The 26135-nt window shown below is 31.4% G+C and overlaps 1 protein-coding gene across 6 annotated transcripts in view; it reads right to left on the bottom strand.

The window, feature by feature from the left end:
* LOC116773013 (protein doublesex) overlaps positions 1-24750 on the bottom strand; it is an 83598-nt gene extending 58848 nt beyond the window's left edge. For all 6 annotated transcript variants that reach the window (XM_032665368.2, XM_032665370.2, XM_061528408.1 and 3 more), the window contains exon 1: positions 24129-24750. In XM_032665368.2, coding sequence (XP_032521259.1) covers positions 24129-24645 — 517 coding nt within the window. In that variant the 5' untranslated portion in view covers positions 24646-24750. The remainder of the gene's footprint in view (positions 1-24128) is intronic.
* Between the last annotated feature and the right edge of the window lie 1385 nt (positions 24751-26135).

Here is a 26135-nt window from a genome sequence, read left to right as displayed (position 1 = left end):
AAAAAAAAAAAAAATTGAATAAATTTAAATTAATCACATTTAATTGTATTTCGCTGCTTATGTAGTATATATAAATATAGGAGAATTACAGGAATAGCATTTATTTTATATAAAGTTTACGCATATAATAATGAATAGACAAAAATTTATATACCTCCTTAAGTATAATTACGTATTAATTTATATAAATTAATGACTTTTTTTATATAAACTAAAGTTATTTCGGGACACGTCCAAACAACGCTGTCGTTATTTCACCAGCTTCCATTAAGTCCGTAACGAGATATTTAACTAACTTTTTTGATAACGAAATAAGATGTCCACAGATGATACGGATTTTAAGCACCCACATTGGTCCTCATGATCCAAATGCACCACATTCTTAAAATTTGTATAGTGTCAGCAATGTTATGAACAAAAACAATTAATTATACTCAAAACATATTAATAGAAATTCTTCGCTGTTGTCTCAAAAGTATGGACGTAAGAAACGTTGAATGTTTTGTCTGAGTACACGTCCGTACGTACGTAATAGAATTGGCGAATGTTTTTGGTCTGGATGCAAAGAAATCGACACGTATTTTTATTACCAACACCTCGGACTTGTTGACATATCATTTCACACTTACGACGATACGACAATTACTAATTAATAATTAATTAATTCTATAATCAACATCTGCTTACACGCTTTTCTTTTTAAAGTTATAAAGATGATGATAAAAGAGGTCGTTAGCAAAATATATATATGTATAGGTATTTTTTGTTTGAAATTAATAGTGTTTATAATGTTATTGTATTTTAAGTTTTATATAAGAACGGTGATGGGAAGGTGGATTTTTTTTTATTCATCTATATACCTACTGTTGGAAGTTATACAGCCTTCAATTACGCTGTGAGCACAACCTCATTTACAAATAAATAACTCTTGTTAACCACCTACAGATAATTTTTGGTAAAGAACATTGAAATAAAAAAAAATATAGATTTCAACTAACTACAATATAAAATATTTACACCAAAAATAATATTCTCGTCGATTTTAAATGAGGACTATTTAAAGACTATAGAATTCCCCCATAAATCTAGAACCTTCCATTGAAATACCAATAACAGCCGATTACCAAAACAAGCATTCCTTCCGAGTATTGAACGCTAAGGTTCGGAAACAAAAAAACAGAAGCATCCAAGTAGTAACGACGTCCCAAGCGTCCGGAGGGTTTCGGTGGCCCGTGTAAGAACTCAAACGGATTTTTATTAACAACTAATTGAATAATTCCACCAGATGTCTCACATACGACTTATTATTCCCGTCTATTGTGATTCAAATATAATATTCAGTGGAAGGCGTTTTATGTGACTCGAGAATGTTAAGAGCAAGAGATAAATGACGTCTGTCTGTCTGTCATCAAAACTTAGTGTTGGTAACGTTTTACTGAAAAGGTTTTTCGTTGTTTTGTAATATATTAAATTATGTTACAAATCAGTATTATTTGTATCAATTGATGTGTAAAAAAACAGATCCATAATTATATGGGATTTTCGTATGTACACATTTAACTGAATATGATTTTAGCATAAATTTATTTAACATTTTCCTGACTAAGGATTGCTTTATAGGAACGGTGCTCACGGGCGGGCGGGCGCTTGCACTTAACCAACTCAGCCAATATAAGTTCAAAATTATTTTTCGTATGTTTAGGTACATATGTGATTTTACTCATAGTGATCATTAAAATGTCTGTTTATATTAAACGATTGTTATTTAATATGTAATATTTGGTAAGTTTCATTATAAATACATTATTAAATCAAATAAATAATTTAATTTAATTTTCAATGAAATAGGTAGGTAACATTTATAATTATTACCATGACCCGATTTCACGTAAATAATATTTTTTTTCTACATTCTGATTTGCTATCTAACTTATAAAGAATTAAAATTTTATTGATTTATTTTTTGATTTATTATAGGTATATAAAGTTTAGGTATCTTTTAAATTTTTCAATATGTGCATTCAGTTGGTCCATCCTGATATTTGTATTTTATTCTAAACTATACCTTAATTTACATATAATATGACTTAAAATGTAAACTTAATTAATGTAACTTAAGATTCATATAAACATCGAAATGTCATAAAAAAAAAATTAATACTGAATTTAAAATTGGAATGTAGGAAATTAAACTTCAGTTATTTATCACAGTTAAGTCCCGTGCGCTGTCACAGATCATAAACAGGGTTAGTTATGTTCGTTATATCATCGAACGCGGAGCATGTTAGATATACAAACCTTATATAAAACGTAAAATAGACGCTATAACACATTGTGATTATACAAAAAAATTGTATCTTAACCAATTAATGTAGAAACAAAGAAAATAATACGAAATAGATTAAAGTGTGTTTGTGAATGGTTTGTTATCATCAGTATACATTCGTACGTCATTTGAAATACAAATAAAACTATCGATTGCTAAGAAAATGTTTCAATTGTTATCAATATCAAGAAGAAAGTGATAATTAATTGAGAACTTAAAGATTCTGTTAACTCAGCGGTCGACGGACGTCATTTCGTACATTGATAGCTTTCCGTAAGAAACCGTAAGTAATAGTGTTGAAGGCCTTAATGTTTCTCTCCAATCCCATAATTCCTCCCAGCATGTCCCTGAGGGTGAGCACGGCTCACATGCCCGGGTTAAGAGGAGACGATAACCAATCGGATGAGGACATAAAACAGCTTCTTTATACAGCAAATTTTATTCCCAACCATTAGAAGATAAAGCGAAATCTATTTACACAATATATTTTATTTTATATTTATTAGTAGTAGTAGATAGTAATATTTATTTTAAATAAATAATTAAAAATACGGACCTAATGTATCGTTTCATGTATACCTAGGTACATACAAATATACCTATATAATTGATAGCTAGCATTCTTGTACATTATCCGCAGTTATTTGCCATTATGACCATGTTTATGGAGGAACAGTTTACATTATCGTTCCTCCGCCCCTACCACAAGTTTGTACGATCCACCTAAATACGGACAGTATGCAGTTTTTCAGTCAAACTTGTGATTGGCAGGCATTGATGTCGGATTCTGATAAATATCTAAGGATCACACGAATACATATGTATATCTATATATATATATATTTGTTAAATATCTCCTTAGTGTATAAAAATTTTATAATTATATATATAAAATGAAATTAAGGTTTTAGAATTATTAATAATTTTTCTATCTATCTATCTTAAGACATAGAGAAATCGAGAGATCAAGGGATAAATAAGTCACTTTAAATTCAATATGTCTGACATCGACTTACTTTGAATATTTATTAAGGACATTAAAGCAATAAATTTTTATATAATCTTAGAAGGTTAACAAACGTTAATTTCTCTCCAATCGCGTCTATCTGCCATAAACACCAAATCATTTCAGATACAGCCAGAGCAGGAGCACAACAGCAACATTAGTATCAACAATCCCCTAGACCGGACACCTTAAGCCACACCATAAATTATAGACGCGTCTAAGAAGCGAACCAAATAATAAAGGAAGTTTAAATTGCCACAGTAAGTTTCCAAGTCAGCTGATCGCCGGCCAATCGGCGAGCTCGGCTACGCCTACAGCGCACGCGATTGGCTGCTCGCTCAATTCGAATATAGAACCGGTTTTTTTTTCTCATTCTACCGCCTACCTAACCAGCAGGCGCACGTTCACGCTTTTCCGCCCATCAGCTTCGGGAAATCCGTTCGGAAATCACGTAACCAGATAATGTTATATAACTTGTAGAGACAGGCTTTGTTTAAGTTATTGTTATATTATAATCTATGGTATTGTTTTTTTTCTGTATAATTTCATCAGAAATTGTTTAGTAAGCAGTTCCTGATGACTGATAGGAAAATAAATATGAAATAACATATCGTTGAGGTCAAATAGTTTAAAATACGTAGGTACATACAATTATTAAAATTATATAACACAGTGTATGATTTAATCTTACATACATACGTATTAAAATTTTTGTTTCCATACATTTTTTTTTTTATTATTTACATTGAAATTAAATTCTGGTTCAAAATACACATGACAATATAAGTAAGTTAGGTTTAAATTAAACTTCTGTAGTTATAACAACATGTGTTTTTATACAAAAATATATGGCTTTGTGAATTTCAGTTGAGAAATGAAAATGTTCTAGCCGTAATATTCAGGCAGATGGAAAATATTCTTAAAACGACTCTTGTTTGCGGGTAGGAGATGTTTGTTACTTGCATCAATACCTATAAAGATTCTCTCGAGTATCTACTGTAGGTTAAACCTACACATTTAAATGTAAAGTTTTTTGGTTTAAGAGACGAAACCTCTCAGCATTCAATGGATTCTCCAGGTGCCGGTTCCATCGCGTTGCAGGGAGAGGAGCCTCAACGTTAAACGCTCACCTCCACCGTCCAATCTTCTCTTTCTACCTTACCAAATTGATATCTACATAATCCCTACGTATCGGTTTCTTTACAGTGACCGTGACCACGGGCAGACGAGATGAAATCTGTCAGTTAGTCTTGGTATGTTATTACATCGATAGGTATATAGATTTTCAGGTTTACTATACTGAATGTAGGCAGTTTATGCTAACTGCATCTTGACATCTGACAGTGTGGTCACGGACATCGGCTTGAACGTGATCAAACTTGCGTGAAGCGTGGAGAAAAATATAAAATAATATAATAAATACGCGTACTACGTCGTAAAATTAGGTTTAATTATATACGATATACCCGGGTTATACTTTCACCTACAACAGTGGGTCATGTGGTCATGTTAAGTTAGCATCACCATTTGAAATCGCCTCTAAATAAAATTCTGATTCCCAAACAGACGAAGTCACAAACAATAACTAGTTCACAACATAGATGAATACTCGCAACAACAACGTGACTTTTAATTTAAAATATTATTTAAAACGAATGGACGTAAGTAAATAAATGTTAAACCTTGCTACAATGTTTGTTAAAATTAACGAGGGAATTATGGGAGTCATGAAAAGACCATAAATAAGCCATAACGAAGCAAGGACGACTGTTTATAGCTCGGCTATGAGTTGCAACTAGAAAATAGGTACCTGAATCTAGCTAGATAGATAGATAGGTAGATACATGCCCGCGATCTTATATAGAATATAATTTATTTATTATTTTATTTAACGAGACATAACTAAGTATGTAAACGAATTAATATTAAGCATATTTTTTTATTTGACTTCTAAATGTTAAAAATGAGATAAAGCTTGGAATACACGTATGAAATCAATTTGAACTCATAATCCAATAAGTAAAGTTATACATATATAGATAGAGCACCTAATATGTTATGGTTAATATCATATTGATTGCGTGAACAAAAAATTCAACAGCCTTCAAGAACGAGAGGAAAGACCTTGAATAATAAATTTTCTTCTTCTATAACTTAATATAGAAATAAAACCGCATCGAAATCGATTTAGACTGAATTGATAACGAAGTAGGATAAAATAATGAAATTAAATCCCTAAATAAATATTATTTATATTAAGTTTTAATTAGCTGAGCGACTTCTTATCAGCGTATAAGGGGTTCATTGAAGACAATCGTTTCCTCACATCCGGTGATATGAAATGAAGGTTCTCTGTACGTGAGAGCTCCCGGAAACGATAAAGCACTATGATGCTATTGTTTTAGATTATAATATATATATTATAAACTCTATTACAACGACATAGAGTATATTTTGATTTAATACGTTACGTTTGCATTATCACAGTTTGTTCGTATTTCTTTTTTTTGCAAGAATTTAAAATTAATCAACTTTCAGCCGATCTATTGTTAAATTATTCAATAGATGTATAAACCCTATTAATATAAATTCTATCGATTCGAGAAGGCTTCGTATTAAGTATTCTGCGAATACATCAAGCACACTTTAATGCATACCCATTTAAAATAAGTATTTTCTCAGTTTCAGAACCGTTCGAACAAAATTTCTATCGTTTAAAAATGTTACAAATTCTTACCGTTTTTTTTTTTGGATTTATTTAAATATTACAAGAAACAAGACAAACGTCCATTAACTAACAATGAGACAATATAATCTCGATTATTAAATTATATAACGCCTAACCTTTATACCTATATATAGCTTCGTACAAACAAAGATTTTTTTAATATATTATAATAATAATATTTTTAAAAAATCTATCCGAGCTCAGCTACCATGTTCGTTAGGACTGAGTCACTCATAAAATAGAATTCGAATATATTTTAAAATTTTAAATCAACATGAGAACCCCGAATCGCGTGGCGTGATTACACAGCGATGTCAGTCAGTCAGTCAGTCAGCGATAACAACTATGTACGGATCATAAAAAAAGGCGTGACTTATTTTAAAATGGCCGTTGTTCTGTTAATGTAATGCATTTTCATTTTCACGATGTTCCTAATTTAGTTATAGGTAATTCCTCCGTGCATTCAGCTAAAAAATTCCTGTGTAGTTATAATTTACTAAATATATACCTATCTAGTAGGTACTTTAATTACTTAATTTAAATGCAATTTAGTCAACGCGATAATTTCCACCCTACTTTCACTAATATCGTAACTTTTCTTTAATAATACGCTTCTATATAGATAGGAACTGCAACTGGAAATAAAAACTCACTGTTTAAAACAAATAAATAATATACAATAAATTTTCGAGTCGCACACAGACATTAATGAGACCCTGTACAAAAATGTACCTATACACGTATATATATAGTGCTGAACGTTTGCGAGGCATCATTAATAAAAGGCAATGCTCCACCCTTCCGTCGGAACCTTTTGGACCTTATCACACGGAGATAGGGGCTATTAAATGATTATGGCCTAGGACGGTCGTGCATCGACACGCCTTGATAGTCCGGGGTAAGTTGGATTTATGATCAGATCGGTGTAATGAGCACATACAGGGTCATTTGGATTTAATTGCGGCATAGCTGGGTAATACAGCGACGGGTAATGCATGCAAATTATGATTTTGTGTTGGATCTCACTGAACTAATTGGCTGTGATCACGATTTTGTTAATACGTGAGTGATGGCTTATGTTTTGCTCTTTGCAATAGTTTTTGTTGGCAAGCGGTGAGTGGTGAGGCAGTGGGAGGACGGGCGTTACCTTGATGTTAAATGTACATAACTACATATTTTTATTTATATAAATATTTGTCTCTTGCTATTTATCGTGCCTCAAAACAGGCTTTCGCGCCAACTTATAAATGTTCTTTTAATGTTTTTATTTTTATTTTTAAATCCATAATATATTAAATTATTTACACTCGACAAGTGAAACGTAGGTTAAAAATTAAAATATATATTTGTTTCATATGCAAGAATACCTATTGAAAAACAAATAGAGAAATAAGTGAACCTAGCTACTTAATAAAAAAATATTTTTTTACAAAAAAGGTTTCAAATGGTAATGTTAGGCTTAAGACATGTTTATTTTTATATTTTTTACATTTCAAATCTGAAAATAACATACATATTTTTTATTAAACATGCAAGGAAAGATTGATAATATTATACGGGGTTATAATTGATAATAGTGTGGTAAGTAACAACACACTCACAGTTGTGTAGACTTAGACTTAGTCTAAGTTTAATAAATAATTAAATAGTTATGAGAGCAGCGGGACGCGGCGGTATCGTAAAAGCATAATGAGGCTTAAGTTATGTTTAAGTAAGGACTTTTTATTGCCACGGTGAAATTTGATATGCAGCGTACCCACCACATACATACATGTATTATATAGTATTCACTTTTACATAATACGCTCAGACTACTAGTATATAAGTTTAATAATGACATTCCTCCTCTTTGATGTTTATCAGATATCCACAACAATCTCTTATACCTAACAATTAATTATACTAGATATATTTTTTTTATATATCACTTTAGTAACTAATATTCCAAAAATATTAAGATTTCTTACAAATAAATCGTTAACTTAGCTATAAATAAACTTTATATGCAAAATAAGTTATTTTCCGAATACCCTAGCAACACCTGTCCAACTTGAAAGCATCGGTCCGGTGTAATCGGTTATTATCAGTTATTATCAGTTATAAATTCGATTACAAGTAATCGCTGAATAGCAAGTCCTTTGAATATTGATCGTCTTGAAGCTGTGTTCTAAATTGGTTAAGTTAAAAACGTCGCTCTATAGGTAACATACAATAGAAATTGTACCTAACATAATATACATATATATATATATATATACATATATATATATATATATATACATATATATATATATATATATTATAAATATCTCCATAACACCAACAATGTCTCATTAATAGTTAATAGTTTATATAGAATTCTATTGTATCAATTCTCTATTGCGTCTGAAATATGTATAATGCTCTGTAATTACCACTGGATAACGGTGTTTATTAAAATAATATTAAAAAATATATATAATGAATACAACTATGGAAGGTCAACAGAGAAAATTGTTTCGTTTTTATTACTGTCTAATCACATTAGTCTTTTGTTTTAATATTTCAAAGCTCTCGTTGTAAGATTTTAATACTTTTTTTAATTTAATTCTATGAGATTTTTTTCTTATTCTGTTAATTCAACAATTAAGTATACCTTAAATAACATTTAAAGGGAATGAATTACTTAAATTTTTCGCATCAGACATTTACACTAGACGTTTTAAATTTATGCTCGTCTTTTGCCATTCTATATTTAAGATAAAAAAAAAGACATCTCACATTTTTTTTTAAATCGCATGGCAACAAGCATACATAACGTAAGCCATAGACAATTGTTTCTAAAACGTATCATGAGACATCACACAACTACCGTGATACCGCTTATGTATAACCTATATTAATATATTTTGTTCTCACATTTGGGGATAAATTATGAATTATATTATCTGACCTTAAGTATTGTCAAAATTGTTTTAAATTAAAATTTAACAAACATACAGGAATTCATACACAAAGCCATGCCTATAACCATGCGGTACTATAAAATGAGACGAAATAATAAGAAACTTCTAAAGATTTTAAATTAATTAAGACTATTTTAAGCGTAACTATTTTAAATTCAAGGTCACGTAAGTACGTCCAAATAACATAGGTATGAATCAATCAATCAAATATCATGACTGGAATGAATTCTCCCAAGAGCGACAGTCGTAAGGACTTAGGATATTCTGTGTATAAACGTAACGAAACCAGCAGAATCTTGTAAGTTATCGGATTCTGTGAAATCTTTATCAAATTTATATAAATATAAAACCGTTGAAATATAAACATTAAAACAATCAACAATAGTATCCTTAGTGTGGATATATTTACAAATACGTACATTCCGTTCGGATGTCGTAAGTTATTGTAAGAATGTTTTGAACTACAACTACAACTAGACAATTAGTGATGTAACCGATTACCTAATTCTAGATTATGTTCACTTCTTATTCAAGAACATTGATTTGAACGTAAAAAGACATGACACATGACTAACCGTTTCTTAAATAAGCTACTTATCAACGTATGTTGTACGAATGTTTATAAGTCTGATTACGTTGATTCTATTTAAAAAAAAAATAATTATAATCACAGCATATGATTTTAACTTTCATTAATTTAAGTTGCAACTCAGTTAGTAATATTTTCTCCACCCAGTACCTACCTACTCAAGATTGTAATTTATCAAACAAATAAAAACGGTGACATTGGCAGAATATGCCACGATTCCAGTGCGAATGAAGTCACGGCTTTCAAAAAAGATAAATGTCTTTAAAGATAGCTAAATGTTCCTCAATATTTCAATATTTTTTCCCACCCAAAACCCAATATGGTGTTAAATTTCTCATTTTTATTCTATTTTTGACGAGTTTTCTTTTAATTTATACAAAAAAACAAAACTCCCAACATTTTTAATTTCGTTCCTGAACTCCTCAAAGATAGATCTCCGTATAAGACGAAACCAAACTTCCCAGCATTCCAAGGATTCACCAGGTGCCGGGTCCATCGCGTAGCAGGGAGAGGAGCTTCAACAGTGCCTGGGTTTCCGACCCAGGTGTAGGTTTCAGGGGACCCTATATAACACGCGTTAAACTTTCAATGTATATCATATTTACTTAATATTTTTATAGTTTTAATGTTGAAGAAAATTAAAGTAAGCTGGTTTGGTATAAAAAGTCTTTCTTAACAAGTAACGTTATAAAGTTTACCATAATAACCGATATCAACATTATAAGGTTTGCGACGACAATAATTACGTATCTCTTTTAAGTGTATTAATGGTCCAGGTGTTTTGTAATAGCTGCTGGCCGTGACACCTGGAAAATTAATCAAGGTGCTCGATGCTGTTCTCAGTATACTTAGGCTTCGGATTAATAGGTTGAATTAATGAAGTAATAAAGCTCTTGCGAGTCGAATCTGAAGCAAGCTTCTGGCGTTTTGTATATAATATCATTGATACGGATTGCGGGTGATCAAGCAAAGAAGAAAATCTTTTCAAAGGTACGAAAGTGTATTTATATATATATATATTTATATATATATATTTATATATATATATATATATATATATATATGTGTATACATTTTCGAACATAGTCATTGTAATAACAAATTAATAAGAGAATCATACAAACAAACGTACATCGTATATTGACTAACTGCAATTTTTTTGATCACAAATAACTACTGGTTAGATGACAGTTAAGTTTGATGTATTTCGTTAGATTTAAATAAGACTCATATATGAGAAATGTTGCGATATTCTCAATATTACTATTACCTACTGTTATAACACGCAAAAATTTTTCTAAACGCTATTTAGTGTTTTTCTTCTTGCATATTTTGTTGATATATAAAACAGTTTTCAAATATATAATGATAACCACAACTTGACATTGTTACAACATACGAAAGGTTACGTTTTTTTAAATTAATTACATTAATACTGTACTTGATGTGAAAATTTCTAATAATGAACAACTAGGTGCTAATGATCACTGAATCCAAATAGTAAGAAATCTTTGACACGAATAATACCGAAAAGTGTTATTTGACGCCTCTTTTTGGGTTCGTTAGAATATAATAAAAATCCCTAAAATATGCATTCTATATGGAAAAACAAGTTGAAATTATATATAATTAAATTTCATATAATTTATATATTCGAGTACCTACCTAGATATTTAAAACCATATTTGTATTTGCATTAACTTTTTGGGTCTGAAATAAAAATAAACTCAGAATTTCGTTATTGCTGAACATGTTTTATACTTCTCTTAATAAAATCTACTTCATCTGTTTACAAGAACGCAGACAGCATAAAAAAGCGAAGTTATGCCGAATAAATGAAAAATATAATGACCTTGACTTTTTTGACAACGATGAATTTAAAACACGAACGATAGGTATAGGAACAATTCCAAAAAATACATTAATCGCAGCATTTAGTATGTAAAGACCCACCGCAAAGAAAACCTCATTCCGCATAACTCCAATATTAAATTCAGCGCGCATACACGTCACCGTGATAAGTGATTCAAGGAATATTCGCCCTGACACCTGTCCTCACACTTATATTATAGTTGTATTTTATACGGTTCAAAATTAGCAACTCAATATTAATATGAGAACTAGCGTGGGATCACGTACCTACGATATAATAACCAACAAGGAGTGATAGTAGAATTAAGTTATCAGCGTGTTCGTTTAGAAAACGAAAAAACAGCAAAAAACATTGGGATAATCGTTATCGGAGATAAAATGCTTTGGCGGATAGAAATCGAAAGTAAGTTTGTCGAGTTTTCAACCACAGATTGTTATTTTTAGAAAATATGTAGAAAACAAAGTCACAAAGTCTTGATGGTAGTGAAGGAAGTGTATGGATACATAGTATCTTAATAGAACCAGCTCTTAATAGAGCTGTCAATCACTCAGAACAGCTACCATCGCTCACAAACCGACTTCATTAACTCCGTATCTCTGATAATTTAATTTTGCCACTAAACCCGGTCCCAAAACGACTTCCACTTAGCACCGACCGAATACAAATTGGCAACTTCGCAACACATCCGCCAGAGTTATCGCAAAAAAACAACCTATTCGTCAAAACAAAACCACATGTAGTCGGAAGCTGAATGTTTTCTGTGAACCTATCATCAATTTGATACCGGACGGTTGGAGCACGTACCTCGGTCATGATGAAACAATGCTCTAATGATACAACTCAATAGTAATTCGGATGCAAGGATACAAGCGCTCCATTTGTCCGAGCAGGCATGATTTGAATATTTATATAGATTTAAATCGATTCTCAAATCGACAAACCTTCGCTGACAGATGTGCTAGTGTTGAACGCACACGGATTTAGTATGGATGGTTCCGTATATGAATTTTAGGGACCGACAGTGACGAATTTGTAAATTTTGTGAACGATAATAAACTTTATTTTGTATGTAAATTCTATTAAGCAAATATTATATACGTTGTACAGTTGAAATATGATTCAGTAAGTAATAAAAAAAAAAAACCTTCTCTGTGTCTCGAAAATACATCAGTCGTAATAAACAATCATAATAAATAAAGGATGTAGTTGTAAGAAAAAAAATAAAAGAAAAACTAATGAATATTTAGATAAAATAAAGTCTCACATCTCATATTTTAATATAGTCCTTGGAAAGTGAAACATGCAGCGATACTTAAGACACAAAATAAAGACTTTATTACCTAGTAATATTAAACGAGTCATTTGTTCGCCCCCGTGCAACCCTTGTGGTGACTAACAAAGGAAATATAAAAGACCCGGAAACTATTGATCGCGATTAAATTGTTACTACATTGTAACGTAAAATTAAAAAAAAAATACTTTTATTGCTAAAATTTAAATGATTTTTAAATATTTTTTACAATAACGAAAAATATTGGTAAAATCTACAAATTAATTACGAAAAGTCCAACGAATGTAAACCGTCTACAAGTCTGACCACACAAGATGTTAAAATATTAGATAAACATGCATAAATAAGAAGGCTCTATCTCAAACGATAATGGGCCAGCATTTTTTTATTTCACTTCAACAGTTTTATTCCACATCATTTTACGATCACAAACAATATTTTATCACCGCGCTCTGCGCTCGGAACAGTTTATAATACTTTAATTTCACCGACAGAGACGTAAAAATATGCAAATAAAAATCATTCAATTGGCAACAATAAACTCGGTAGTCGCTTCAGACTCGACCCTACAAATGTCGATACTTCTTAATATGCGGACTACTTACGAGTATTGTACTACATTAATTCATTCGACTGGGTCTACGCTAATAACTCGATATGTAGGATTATTTTTTTATATTATTAAAAACCGTTAAGATATACTAACGTAAATGTGACTTTTTAGCCATATTCTTTTGTATGCGCCAAATGTAATGCATACGATTATTTTTTTATATAGGCACCAACCTACTCGGGAAACCTTACGTATAAAAAACAGATCACACAAATAAGTTGACATATCCCGTAGCTCTGCTTGTATACTGAAAAAGTTAAAGGAGCTAAATATTTTTTTTTTTACTTTCTTAGAAGGATATAAATTGATCAAAAAAAAAATTTTAAAATATAGGAGTGTAATAAATTATATATTTTATTAATAATTTTCCACTATTTATAATAATTTATTACTCGGAACGCGGACATATTTAATAAGGTCGATCTTAAGGCAATAAAGATTGCTATCTGAATGTACAAAAAACAAATAAAAATTTCTGGTACAGTTCGCATCAATAACCAATATGAAAACCTTTAATCCAATACGACATAAATAAGCTTTCCATCAAGCGGAGCTGTTCCGCTAAATCGGACTGAATTGCTTCAATGTTAAAGTCGAAAATACACTGCATCACAATCCAGGGAACGCCAGGTCCCTCCACAATTACTAACTGACCCAGTCACCAGTAACCTATTTTAAGGTAAATTGAGTTTGTCGAATTCCATCAAAATTCGATTCCCACTTTTGCATTGTAAAGCAGTCTGTTTGTGAATAACGTCCGAGACGGGACGCGACTCTATAACTAGGGAACGTGACGTCCGATTTTATATATAACGAAATGATTCGCGGCACTAACCAAAAGGTCTTATAATACAATATTTATAAATACATTACCATAGCTAACTTTCCATAATATATAGTATATACATTAAAATAGTTTATATTATATTCTGATGCATCAAAACAAATTTCAATATCTTTTTTATACAACTAACATTAGCAAGAACAATTCGTCTAAAATGATTTAATTTACGCGGAGAATGCGTTGGTACGACGATCTAACGATGTTACAAAATGAGAGAGTTTTAAATATTTTAAAAGTTCACAATACTTATGGTGGATCAAGGTCGTAGTTAGGTACGTTTAAATAATTACTATAATATATAAAACTTATCTAAAAAGATTTCAAGTTTGCTCCAACAATGCCAACGTACTAGAGAAACGTTTGTTTGAATGGAATGGTAGGTGGTAGAGCCTAGCTGTGGTCGGTTACTGCGGGTCGAACATGGGCTGCCTCGACCGGGGTAGTACCAAGAGTGGTAACACATCTGCAACATCCCTTATGTTGCGGATGTCCATGGGCGTCGGTGACTACTGCCCATCGACTAGACCGTCTGCTCATTTGCCACCTTTCTAACAAAAGAACTAGATGTAAAGTTTATCACAGAATAAGCCCAGAACTGTGTACAGATAATTCTTTCTAAGATTACCGACAATGAACTCTACATGTGTAATGATAGCGAGATATAAAATTCAAATTACGTCCCACATTACAATGTAGTAGAGGTTATCTCCAACCGCCTGATAAATTGGAGCATCAAGTGCGGATACAACGAAAATGTTCCCAAAATTTTCATTTACATAAGTTATTTTATTGCAAAATACATTTAAATATAAAAAGATACAATCGAAAAGATACTTAGTAATATTTTGTATTGTTAAAAAATTCTAACAAATTATGTTAGAGATATTTTCGCGTTCTAACGATCTGGTATGTAATGTTTTAATCAAATCAATTTTAGGCCACAGCCAGTTTGCCACAGTAGCATAATCACCGTGTCCCCTACTAATTGTGAACCGGTTGTAAAAATTTTAATTAGTAATTGTTATCGGAACGACTTAATGTTGCAAATGAGCGGATGACTTGATTAATTAAACGGGAACGTTTGATTGAAAAACAATAATTAATAAATCAATTATATAATACGTTCAGAACTAACTCTGATCGATGGCTGGTAATGAATTTTAGTTAAAATAATATGTATGCTTTAATTGTTTGGTGAATCGTAAACAATTAATCCGAGGCTGCGCCCGCGCAGCTCTGGCTGTGCGAGCGAGAGGGACAATTCCGCGAACTCATAGTTATGGCCCCACAAAACGTCAGACATATCATCAATGTTTGAATCGCAATATATTAAAGAATTTCGCAATTATCATATTTCATACATGTTTACGACGTCTAGGCGTTCGAGTTCCGACATCTATCCAGGTTCGTCGGAGCTCGGAGGTTATAAAACTTATAAACTAACTAATAAATGTTTGTTTTATATGTTATGTGAATTTAATACATAGCTATATATTTTTAGGTTTTTCTGTTTTTTTCTCGGTATTGTGTTTATTATCGTCTGGAGGTCGGGTTGCTGTGTGACTGCGGGCCGAGGGTGACTTCGACTTAGACTTCAGCGTGTACGTAATTTCTTGTCGACATTTATAGCTGCCGTAGTTTATATTAATGCACGGACCGAGTTGACGGCTTTCAAATAAAAATAACTGCCTTTAAGTTTGAAGTTGTGCACTATATCTGTATATCCATAAGTTTATACAGTTTTGGATAAATTTTCCCCTAACCTCATATTTCATAACTGATTTTTTTGTGTTCCTTCCTTTAAACGTCCCTTAAAACTGTTCCTTTAACTTCCTTTAAACTGCTTTTTTTTTGTGTTCGTTCCTTTAAACGTTTTGTATAAAATTCATAAGGCATGTATTTCAGAGGGTTTATGCAGCATTAAGAAAGATCTGTAGTTCAAGAAGTGTAGATGTTGAGGCGTTTTATTTTGGAAGTAAAGTTTGAATGACATAAGCAAATGTAGATCATCAATTTTATATATATATATCATACAAACTTAAATAAATTTATATTTAAATGGGAAAGATAAAACATCAACGTAGTTTAGATCGACGATATTATTAAATAATAATTATATGTTTTATGTTTGTAACAAAATTGTTCATATATTTTTTTTAACCTTATTAATACTAACAGAAACCTCTATGATATCTTATTCATTGTAATTAACACTATATATATATCAAGAAAAAATTCATAATAGTCTAGAAATTTAAATAAGGTATGAGATCTGATATTGTATTATTGTAGTTGTATATCAAAATGAAACAACCAACAATGAAGCCGGTGGATATGAGTTTGTCTGGCTGTTTCATACATATGTATGTCGGCCATATTTACAGAATACTGAATAGTTCACAGATAATATATAATTTAATACAAATAGTCTATGCTAGAATAATTTTTCTGTTTTTAATTAATCCCGGACCATACTTAGGATAGTGGCCGAACCCTTTTAGCAGATGAGTATTATCCTGGCAGTCGTAAAAACAGTTTATAGTCTATAAAAGCAAGTGGATATACATACACGTACAATTTTTAAGTATACGTCATAGAAATATGGACTCTATGACAATGATGCAATACATATGTAAATCGCGTGGCAGCCACGTGCTATTGGACGTTTTACAGCCAATATATTACGATTCGATTCGCAACTCCTGGATGCTAGATGGACTTTTTTCGTTGTCCAAAGTATGATCTATATATTTTTATATACTTTCTGTTGATTATAAAATTATAGTTTAGTGTATCATTGTATTCGAGAGCTATGTCACTAGGTGATGTGATATATAAATTGGAATGACGGCAAACAAGGATTTTTATTTAAACATATATATATTTGATTTTAGATGCTTTCTTTCTCACTAATTAGTTATGGTAAGGTGATATTTTTTTTATTAATGTTATTTATGCACCTTTATAATTATTTATTAATGCTATATAGTTTTTTATATAAGTATCCTAACGAAATCTATTGAGTTTATTAGATTAAGGTGTATATACATATATATATCTTTAAATAGGGTCTTATACGTGTAAATGCAAAGTTTAAAAATAAGTGCGTTTTAGTAGTTTTGAAATACAAACACACGTTACATTTAAATAATATAAGTACTGGGCGATGTTCAACAAAAGTCAAATTGTGGTAGAATGCGTCGGTTACAATACGTTTTAGATTCAAACTATAAAAACATAACCCTTCTTTACGGCTACGAGTAAAAATTAAACCTCTCCGGGCGGTATAAAAACACAAGGTGCGCTCTTGCAGTTTGTTGTTTGAGATTTTACGATCCCCGACTAAAACTTAACGAGTTTTATGATATTTTATACATTCATATATAAATTTGCTGGTATATCTGTACGTAAATATAAGGTTAAACGAAATTTATAACATACGGACAGAAATAAAATATTAATTACACATACTTTTATTGATTTCCTTTGTAGTATATAATATTTTGACTCGTTTCTATAATGTTTAAGCTTTTAACGAGCGAAGTCGCGGGGTATAGCGTGTATTATACAGACGGAAGTGGTATTTATACAAATACATTCATATAGCTGTGCAATTTTTAAAATAAGTCGTAAAAATGTTCACATTTTATGCCCTTTTTAGTGCCCTTTCTACGATTGCGGTCCGAACACACTTAAATGCTCTAAAACTGTGCTAAATTATATATTTCCATGAAGTAATCTCATCTATAATCATTTCGTGATATACGTCTGTCATTCTATGGAAACCAAAATTATCTAAATAATACATACCTGGAAGACACTTTATTTGTATATTAAATTCAAATGTTTAACATAATACAGCTGTTAATATGGTACTGTGAGAAACTTTATAACGAGTTTGTTTATCTGAATGTATGTTTGTTTTATCTACGTCTAATGTGTGTCATCTCTGAAACTCTGCACCGACCTTGCCCGCTAAAGCCACTGCCCGAATTGCTTTAGCGCAGGGTTGGACATCGCATTCTTTTTGCTACAAAAAAATCAATTTTTATAATATAAATTGTTTTTTATAGAGAAGACAGATTTTCATTTAATAATATTCGGTCATAATAAATATATTTCATTTACTACGTTAGAAGAGTTATATCAGTAACCGTTCAGCCATTTTCAGGATAAATAATGAAATACAAATACTCATACCTAATGCTATACGGTAATTAATAAGAAATTTCATATTGACTTGTATATTTAAGAAATCCACAAAATATTAGCCATTATTTATTATAACAAGCTTTGTAAACAATGATGTTAAATTATTATGTACCCATAAAACTAACATTCAAATATATTGATTTCCTATATATATTGTATTCAATATTAGCCTTAAACGTTATATGTGTATAGGACTTGATTGAGCCTTTTTAATAAGCATATTTACTTCCGCTATATATCAGCGACATCCTTATACAATACCGCCAAAACGGCGGAGGTTTAATGACGAGAGGAGAATCGTAAAACGTCAAACGTCTGTCAGGGTTGGCATTGCAACAGAGATCAGAATGCATAAAATAAAATAAAACAACAGTAATGGCGTCCTACAGTCTGGTATTGGTTACATATTGATCGATTAAGTAACCTCATGTTAGTTATTTGCCCAATGATTAGGATGTAAATTTTTTTATGAATTAAAACAAATTGAGGCCACCCCTACACGCCGAACCAGAAATCCTCTCAGCATCCAGAATCCGAAAACATAGAGAACGTGGTTGTTATATCCGTCCATCAGTTTCCTATCAAAAACTTGAATCATCCAATCCGGTTTACGTCCGTACTTAAAGTTTTCAAGGATCAAATCTTTAACTAAGGCTTTAAAACTAAACAAAGAGAAATGTACGAAACAAATAACTTAAATAAAACACCAAGTTTCCATCGTCAAATTTAAGAGAGATTTAGATTTTTCGTTTATTCTTAGTATAAGAACTACCAAATTTGTATAAAGCAATAGTTCTAGAAAAGACTTGTGCAAAATAATTGAACAATACAGTTTCTGTTTTGCAATGAAGACTGTTTATACCGACGTAGGTCCTGACAAACAAAACAAATAATTTTGAAAAAGGAATTGCAAAAAAATAATAATTTGAAAATGGAATCACTGAAATTCATTGTAACTTAAAGAAGTATGAATATCTAAGAAAACAAAGATGATACTCACGAAAAGAAAGCTATATAACAACAAAAAGAAAGCCGGGATAATTTCCTACATAACATAATATGTCCCATACAATACAAATTCACATATAAAACCAAGATATTAATAATAGTCGTTGTTTATGACGATAGCATCAAATCGTCAGAATGATTGTGGCTCTGTGCCTTTTTATGTTCTGCTAAGTACAGGAAACGCTGTGCTTTATGTAGCGGTAAAATGAAACAGGCCCCGTACAGCGTCGGAATTAGTTGACAATAACACAAGCGAGTTGAGTGCGCTGAAAATAAAGTCGTTCACATATGAAGCGCTGAAGCGAATTAAGATCTAATTTTAAAGTCGCTTATATTTCTTGTTTTTCACTAGAAGAACGCGTTTTGTTTTAAAAAATATATTTTGCATAGAAATAGAAACCAAAAATAAAATATGACGATTGTTATCTTTATGATATGTTATCAGTCTGATAAAATGTCTTAGTACTTTAAAGACTACCCACAGTCTAGATAGCAGGGTCTCAGACCCAGCTACACGTGGTTGTTAACAATATTCAAGTACACTTATACCTATACACTTATACTATTAAAAATAAGTGTAAAGATTAATAATTAAATTTAATATGAATTATGTCAGATTTCAATACTTATACATATATATAAATAATATGTCAAAAAATTTTTTAAATATATATTTTCATATACCTACCTATCGAAAACAAAACAAAAACAATTCGTATATATTAATATGACAATGGTATATAAGACATGATTAAATTTAATGTCGATTTACATCATATAAACAGCGACCACCCTATAGGCTTAAATTTTTACAATCCTCCCCAATCCCCGGCCAATGGGGATCCCAATCCATCCCGGGATAGTCAGGTGGGAGCGGGATGAACGCATCAACATTAAAGCTATCCCATTCACGGTTCACAAGAATATAAATAAATACAGAGGGATTGTCTTCTTGGGATGTAACGTAAATATTACCTTACAGACAATCCTACAAGTTAGAACTAATCTTGTGTTGATTTTACATAGTATATATACATTATAAATAAATAGTTTTAGTTGTCGTATCAAAATCCAATTTTGAAAGAGAGAAATATTTTTCTTTCTCATTTTATAACCCTCAGTAGAAACAACGCGGGTATCTATAAAAATAAATTAAATTAATTGTTTGTAATAATATAATAACCGCTTTTATATCATCACAATACTTTCTACAATTGTTGTCTGTCTGTTTCCATTGTAACTAATCCCTGAAAGTGATGGACCTATTTTGACAGAACTTTAACTGGCAAATGACTGAAATAAAATGAACGGAAGAGAAATCTTATGTAAGAAACTTTGTTATTTATTTTTAATATGAATTTTAAAACATCAAATAAATTGAGACTATAGAAATATAGACGAAGTGATTATGTTTCGCATACAAACATATAAAAATATACATAGGAAAAAATACTAGTATAAATAACTTAATGAGTATAATATATATATGTGTGTTAGTAATATATAATTTTTGATAATTTATTTGATTTCAATTTATAGATGCTAACACGACCGACCTTGTAGTTCACGTTATCTATAATAAGACGCGATTATTGTATGTTTGTATTACCCACTTAATAAATAACCAGATCATATATTACGTTAATGAAAATATGTTCGTAAATTTATTGAACATTAGAAATAAAGGTCACTGAACCGCTCAGTAAAATAAGCATTCGTTAACTCTTGATATGTTAAGAATAAATATTACTAATGAGTGTGATTTAAGATTTATCCACGCTATTGAAATTTTAACAAAATAATGGCCCCTCAAGAAACATCGCATGCAAAGAAAAATAACAGAAAACGATTTGTAAACAGAGAAGCTATAGTATTATTAACAAAGAATTATTTCTTTTTATCAAAGACGTTTTAAAAGGCATAAAACTTTAATTTTATCGTCCTGCAGTTTCGCTTTACACGAAAGACCACGCTATATATTTACGGAGTTATTAATAATAAAAATATTAATTCGTTAAAAACGCTTTCTCTATTGAATCCATGGAAATATTCTAACCTTGTCCTACCTACGTTTAGTTGTATATTGTGTCTCTCTCCAACCATTTCGCATATATTTTTGAATTTCGAAAACCACTCCGCCATTAAAGAGCCATTTTAGTGCTAAGTTTTATTTCGAACTTATCCGACATATAGCCTTCCTTTCATTCGTTTGAAATTCCTATGTATATTAAAAATATAATACATTTTATTATTGCTAATGTCGTGTGTAAAATTTTTATGTCAACTTTATTAATTCGCATGAATAAACTGCCAAATTGAATACGTCTTGTTGTTAAATTATTTGTGATAAGAAATTATTTCGTCCGATAACAAAATGATAAGCCATTAAAGACGTTCTTTGCCGAATTTTGAGGTAGGTCATGTTATCATTTACAAACAAAAATTAAAATAATGTAAATTAAATTACCATTTTTTAATATATTACAAACATTGAAAATATAACAAATTGAGAGATTAAAAAGAGAATATTATAATAATTATATTGGAAAATGTATATGATTTGTGCGTTTGCTTTCAAAATGCATCGTTGGCAGTATGTTCTGAATAAATTTCTTCTAAAAAAAGCGGTAATTAGGTACGTAGATAATATTTAATCAATGATAAGATTAGTGAAAGTGTAGTCTGACCACTATGTACTACTCTTTATAGCCCGTGAATTATTACTATATACATACAACCTTTCATTACTCTTATACTTTTTGATTTATATTATAAACAATCAATAAAACGGCTAAGATGCTGGCAAGTTATTAGTTACACGTTTCAGGAGCATTCGGATAAAAAAAAATAGAATGGAAAAAACGAAAAGAATGAAAAGAATTGAAAGATTGATTTGAAAATCAGGACCTCTAAAACTCAATACGGTTATTCCGTTACAAGAAACTCTATTGAATCTATTCACTGTAGTTATTTGAATATGTATATATTTTTATACATTTCTTCGTTCACTTGTTCCCAAATGTTATTCTTTCAGGTCGATTAGTAATAAAGAAGTATTCGAGTGGTTAAATAAGCATCTCCCTTCAGTATATTAAAATTTTATTACCTTTAAATTTTAACATTCAAATATATACCATAAAAAAATCGTTTCATCGGGTGCTGACGAGAGGTAACATCAATAATTAATGTAATGTTAAATCATAAATATTATAGAACGGATCACAACATTGGAAGCGTGACAAGTTAAGTTTCAATTTAAAAATCGTCTCGTGCTTCATGAGAATGCAATCTGTATCAAACGATACTTTGAAAGGGTAACCTTAAATAGGTTACCCTAAACACAATATTATACCCCTCTTCCCCCACAGAATACATATCATATCCTTAACCTACAAACTCTGTCATAAACAAGTTCAAGTGCACACTAATGCCCTCTACAATTGGAATTTGATTTTTTTTTTTGTAAATGTTTTTACGGCTCTGGATACGAGTCCTTTTGAGCCTTATCGTTACAAATTAATTGGAGTTTGAATCATTTAAATGTTGACAGCAGTGAAAAATAATTAAATATTTTTTATTTTTCACCTAACCCTATTCTTGAAATTAGCATAACAATATTTCTGTTTTCCTTCTACATTCAGTAAGGATTGTTTTAGTTCTTATAAAAAGTAAAATAAAAAAAAAGGTTATAATAATAAATTATGCAAATAATGAATAATTTCCATAGTCTGACGATGACAACATTCTATTATCAAAACTATTTAACAATTGATGATAAAATTAAATCGATAATTTTAATTATTGATTTTTTTTTATTTTAATTAAGGAAAATATACACCTACTTAATGACTTGATGCCTACACGATACATTTAAATATATATTTTTAATTATGCTATGTCTGCCTGTGCACTGCTTTAATTAATAGCTGCTACGCGCTGCTCATCTCTAAGGGCTGGTCCGATTTTAATGGGATTTTCCCTTTATGAAATAGGGAGTATCTTAAGTTACTTTGTTCTAGGAACTTTGTTTTAATAATATTATTAATAGTCAAGAGATAACTTTTCCTAAAGGACGAAGTCGCGGGAAAAGGTAGTATAAAATAGCTATAATAAATTTCATTACGATAATATTCCGTCTTTACTTAATCTCAAAAATCATTAATTAAATGAAAATTCTCAAAATTAAATGCCTTCAAAGTATAATAACATAAAGTTATTTTGCGGCAATTCAGTTGTATTATTTTGTCACGGTTAAGCGAAGATTTAAAATTTTGTACACATATTTTTTGTTTGGAACTATCCTCTCGTTCACATGAAAGCTAACAAAACAAGCACCAACAACATTTTGTTCTTTTAATTAATTACGTGTTTCCTTTACCTTACCTTACCTTATATAAAAGTTTATATCGAGCGATATTTCAAGGCATATGAAATAATAATAAAAAATATCTTTTACAAATTCACCATTTACGCGCAGACCATAGAACATATTTTATTATATATTTACATTCATTTACGGTTTTTATATTTAACGTCTAAGGCTTATTCCAACAGATGTCACGTCATTTAATTAACAGGTATTTGTAAGAACTATTAAAAAAAAGGTTCGTTAACGGAATTTGTACACTTGCAACATTCTTATTAGAAGGTGTATTAAGTATCACAGTTTATGTTATCAATGAAACGCACTAACCTGGTTGCTGTGGCGGCAGTAGCGGCGGCATGGTCGGCTGTGGAGGCGCGGACGCCGGAGGAGCTGAATACGGCGACATTCCCGGTGGTGATTCGGGAATTGAATCACAGCTGGCTGAGCCCAGCGATCGACGGTCAATAGCAGCCGGTGGCGGCACCACGGGACTCCTAGGAGCCTTCACTGTCGGAGGCTCCGGCCTGTCCAATTCTATCCCTGGCGGCTGAATTCCCGTCTCCAGAGCCCGAGCCCGCGCTTCGTCCTGCGCTTGGGCTCTCCGCAACGCCGTCTGCAGAGCCATAACCCTCTGCCTGTCGGCGGTGAGACGGCACTTCTCACAAGTACAGTAGCGGTACTTGCAATAGCGCTTGTGGCCTTTCAGCTCGATCTTCAGCCTGTGGTTGCGGCAGCGGGCGCAGTTCGGCGGCGCCCGCGGGACTCCAGAGCTGGAGGCGCCGGGTTCCGACCTGTCTTCACAGTCGTCGGGAGTGCGACGCCTCCACGCGCCCACGGAGACCATGTCTGTAGTCTCGTTGCCGGCCGTTTTGGTTTTTTCGCGCGCGTTCGTCGCGACGCTCACGGGACACGACGCGCGGTGAGCGCTCACTACTCACGAAGCGACTGATTGTCAGATCGCCTCGCCACCGCTGCACTGTCCCGCCCCGCGCGCCACCCCGCCACTGCATTTATTGCTGTGCACAATGCTGAATGCATTTCCTATATCTTTTTATAACTAAATGGAATATCCTGCGGTACAACAGAATCGTGAACTAACGATCTAATGAGACTAATGATATATCAGTTCTTAGATGCAAAACTAGTTACGAACCTCGAGATATACTCCTGCTACAGGGTGTTAAAATTATAAACACTTAACAAATTTTATTTTATTATGTAATTTATCTGTGCCACACTTACTGACTATTGCCATTTGTGATTCCTTTTCAGTATACCGTTATAACATTTCAATATAATTGTATGCTATAGAAAACGATACTAGTGAATTAAACAATACAATTACATAGAAATCAATTGATCTGTTGCAAGCGACAATCAACTTGGAGCTATCATAGATTAATCTTTAATGGCATCAATATTAAATATAAGATGGAACAGTAATAAATGCTCTGAGCGTTGTTGCACTGCCATAAAATCGCTTGCGATGTTCTTGCATCGTAATCACACGGCGAATTCGTGAGAGTGGTGCGTGTGTATGTGTGTAAAATGCGTGTGTGTGAGTATGTGTGTGTGTGGTGTGTGTGCATGTTGTTGTTTACGTTACATAACACATATTAGGAATGTTGAAAATATAAACTTTTATTATATTATTACTTTTGATAAATAATTAATAAATCACTGTATAATGAAATAATTTTAATTTATTGTAAATTAATAAAATACATATATACATAAAATATTCAGCATAACGAAACTCCAAATTATACTGCAAATCTTTAGCAATAAATAATTTAGTGACATATTAGGGATGTATAGTTTTTTTTTTAAATAAGAAATTATTTTGTGAATATAAGTGATCGGAGACAATATTTTTATAGTTTATACCAATTACCATAAATTTTCATTAGACAGTAAGTTGAAGAGTTACAAAATATACAATAATACTTATAAGTCTAGTTTAATAGTAATTTACACTCTAAGATTTTAAAGGCTACTTCTTGTCTAGAGAGCCTAGAGCCTGAATTTCCCGCTTTTTCAAATTATTAGAAAATATATATTTCTTATATAAAACAAATTATTAAACCATACGCATAAAGCTCTTTAATAAATTAAAGTTCGTAAATGATGAATTATTTTATTAATTAATTTTTTTATTCCAACTAATAAGTTGCGACAAACAATAACACGCATCGTTTACGACGCGACTGTCGCTACGCTTGAATGAAAGACCATCTGTATTTGTAAGAAGTAGCCAAACCAAAACAATAACTATCTCCCTCGTAGTGAGCAAGTTGTTAGCGTGTGAGAGAGACGGATATATTTTTAACAGTG

This window comes from Danaus plexippus (assembly GCF_018135715.1).
Source record: "Danaus plexippus chromosome 18 unlocalized genomic scaffold, MEX_DaPlex mxdp_20, whole genome shotgun sequence".
Taxonomy (NCBI): domain Eukaryota; kingdom Metazoa; phylum Arthropoda; class Insecta; order Lepidoptera; family Nymphalidae; genus Danaus; species Danaus plexippus.
The sequence above is the reverse complement of the archived record's forward strand: the minus strand, read 5'-3'. Positions and strand labels throughout refer to the sequence as shown.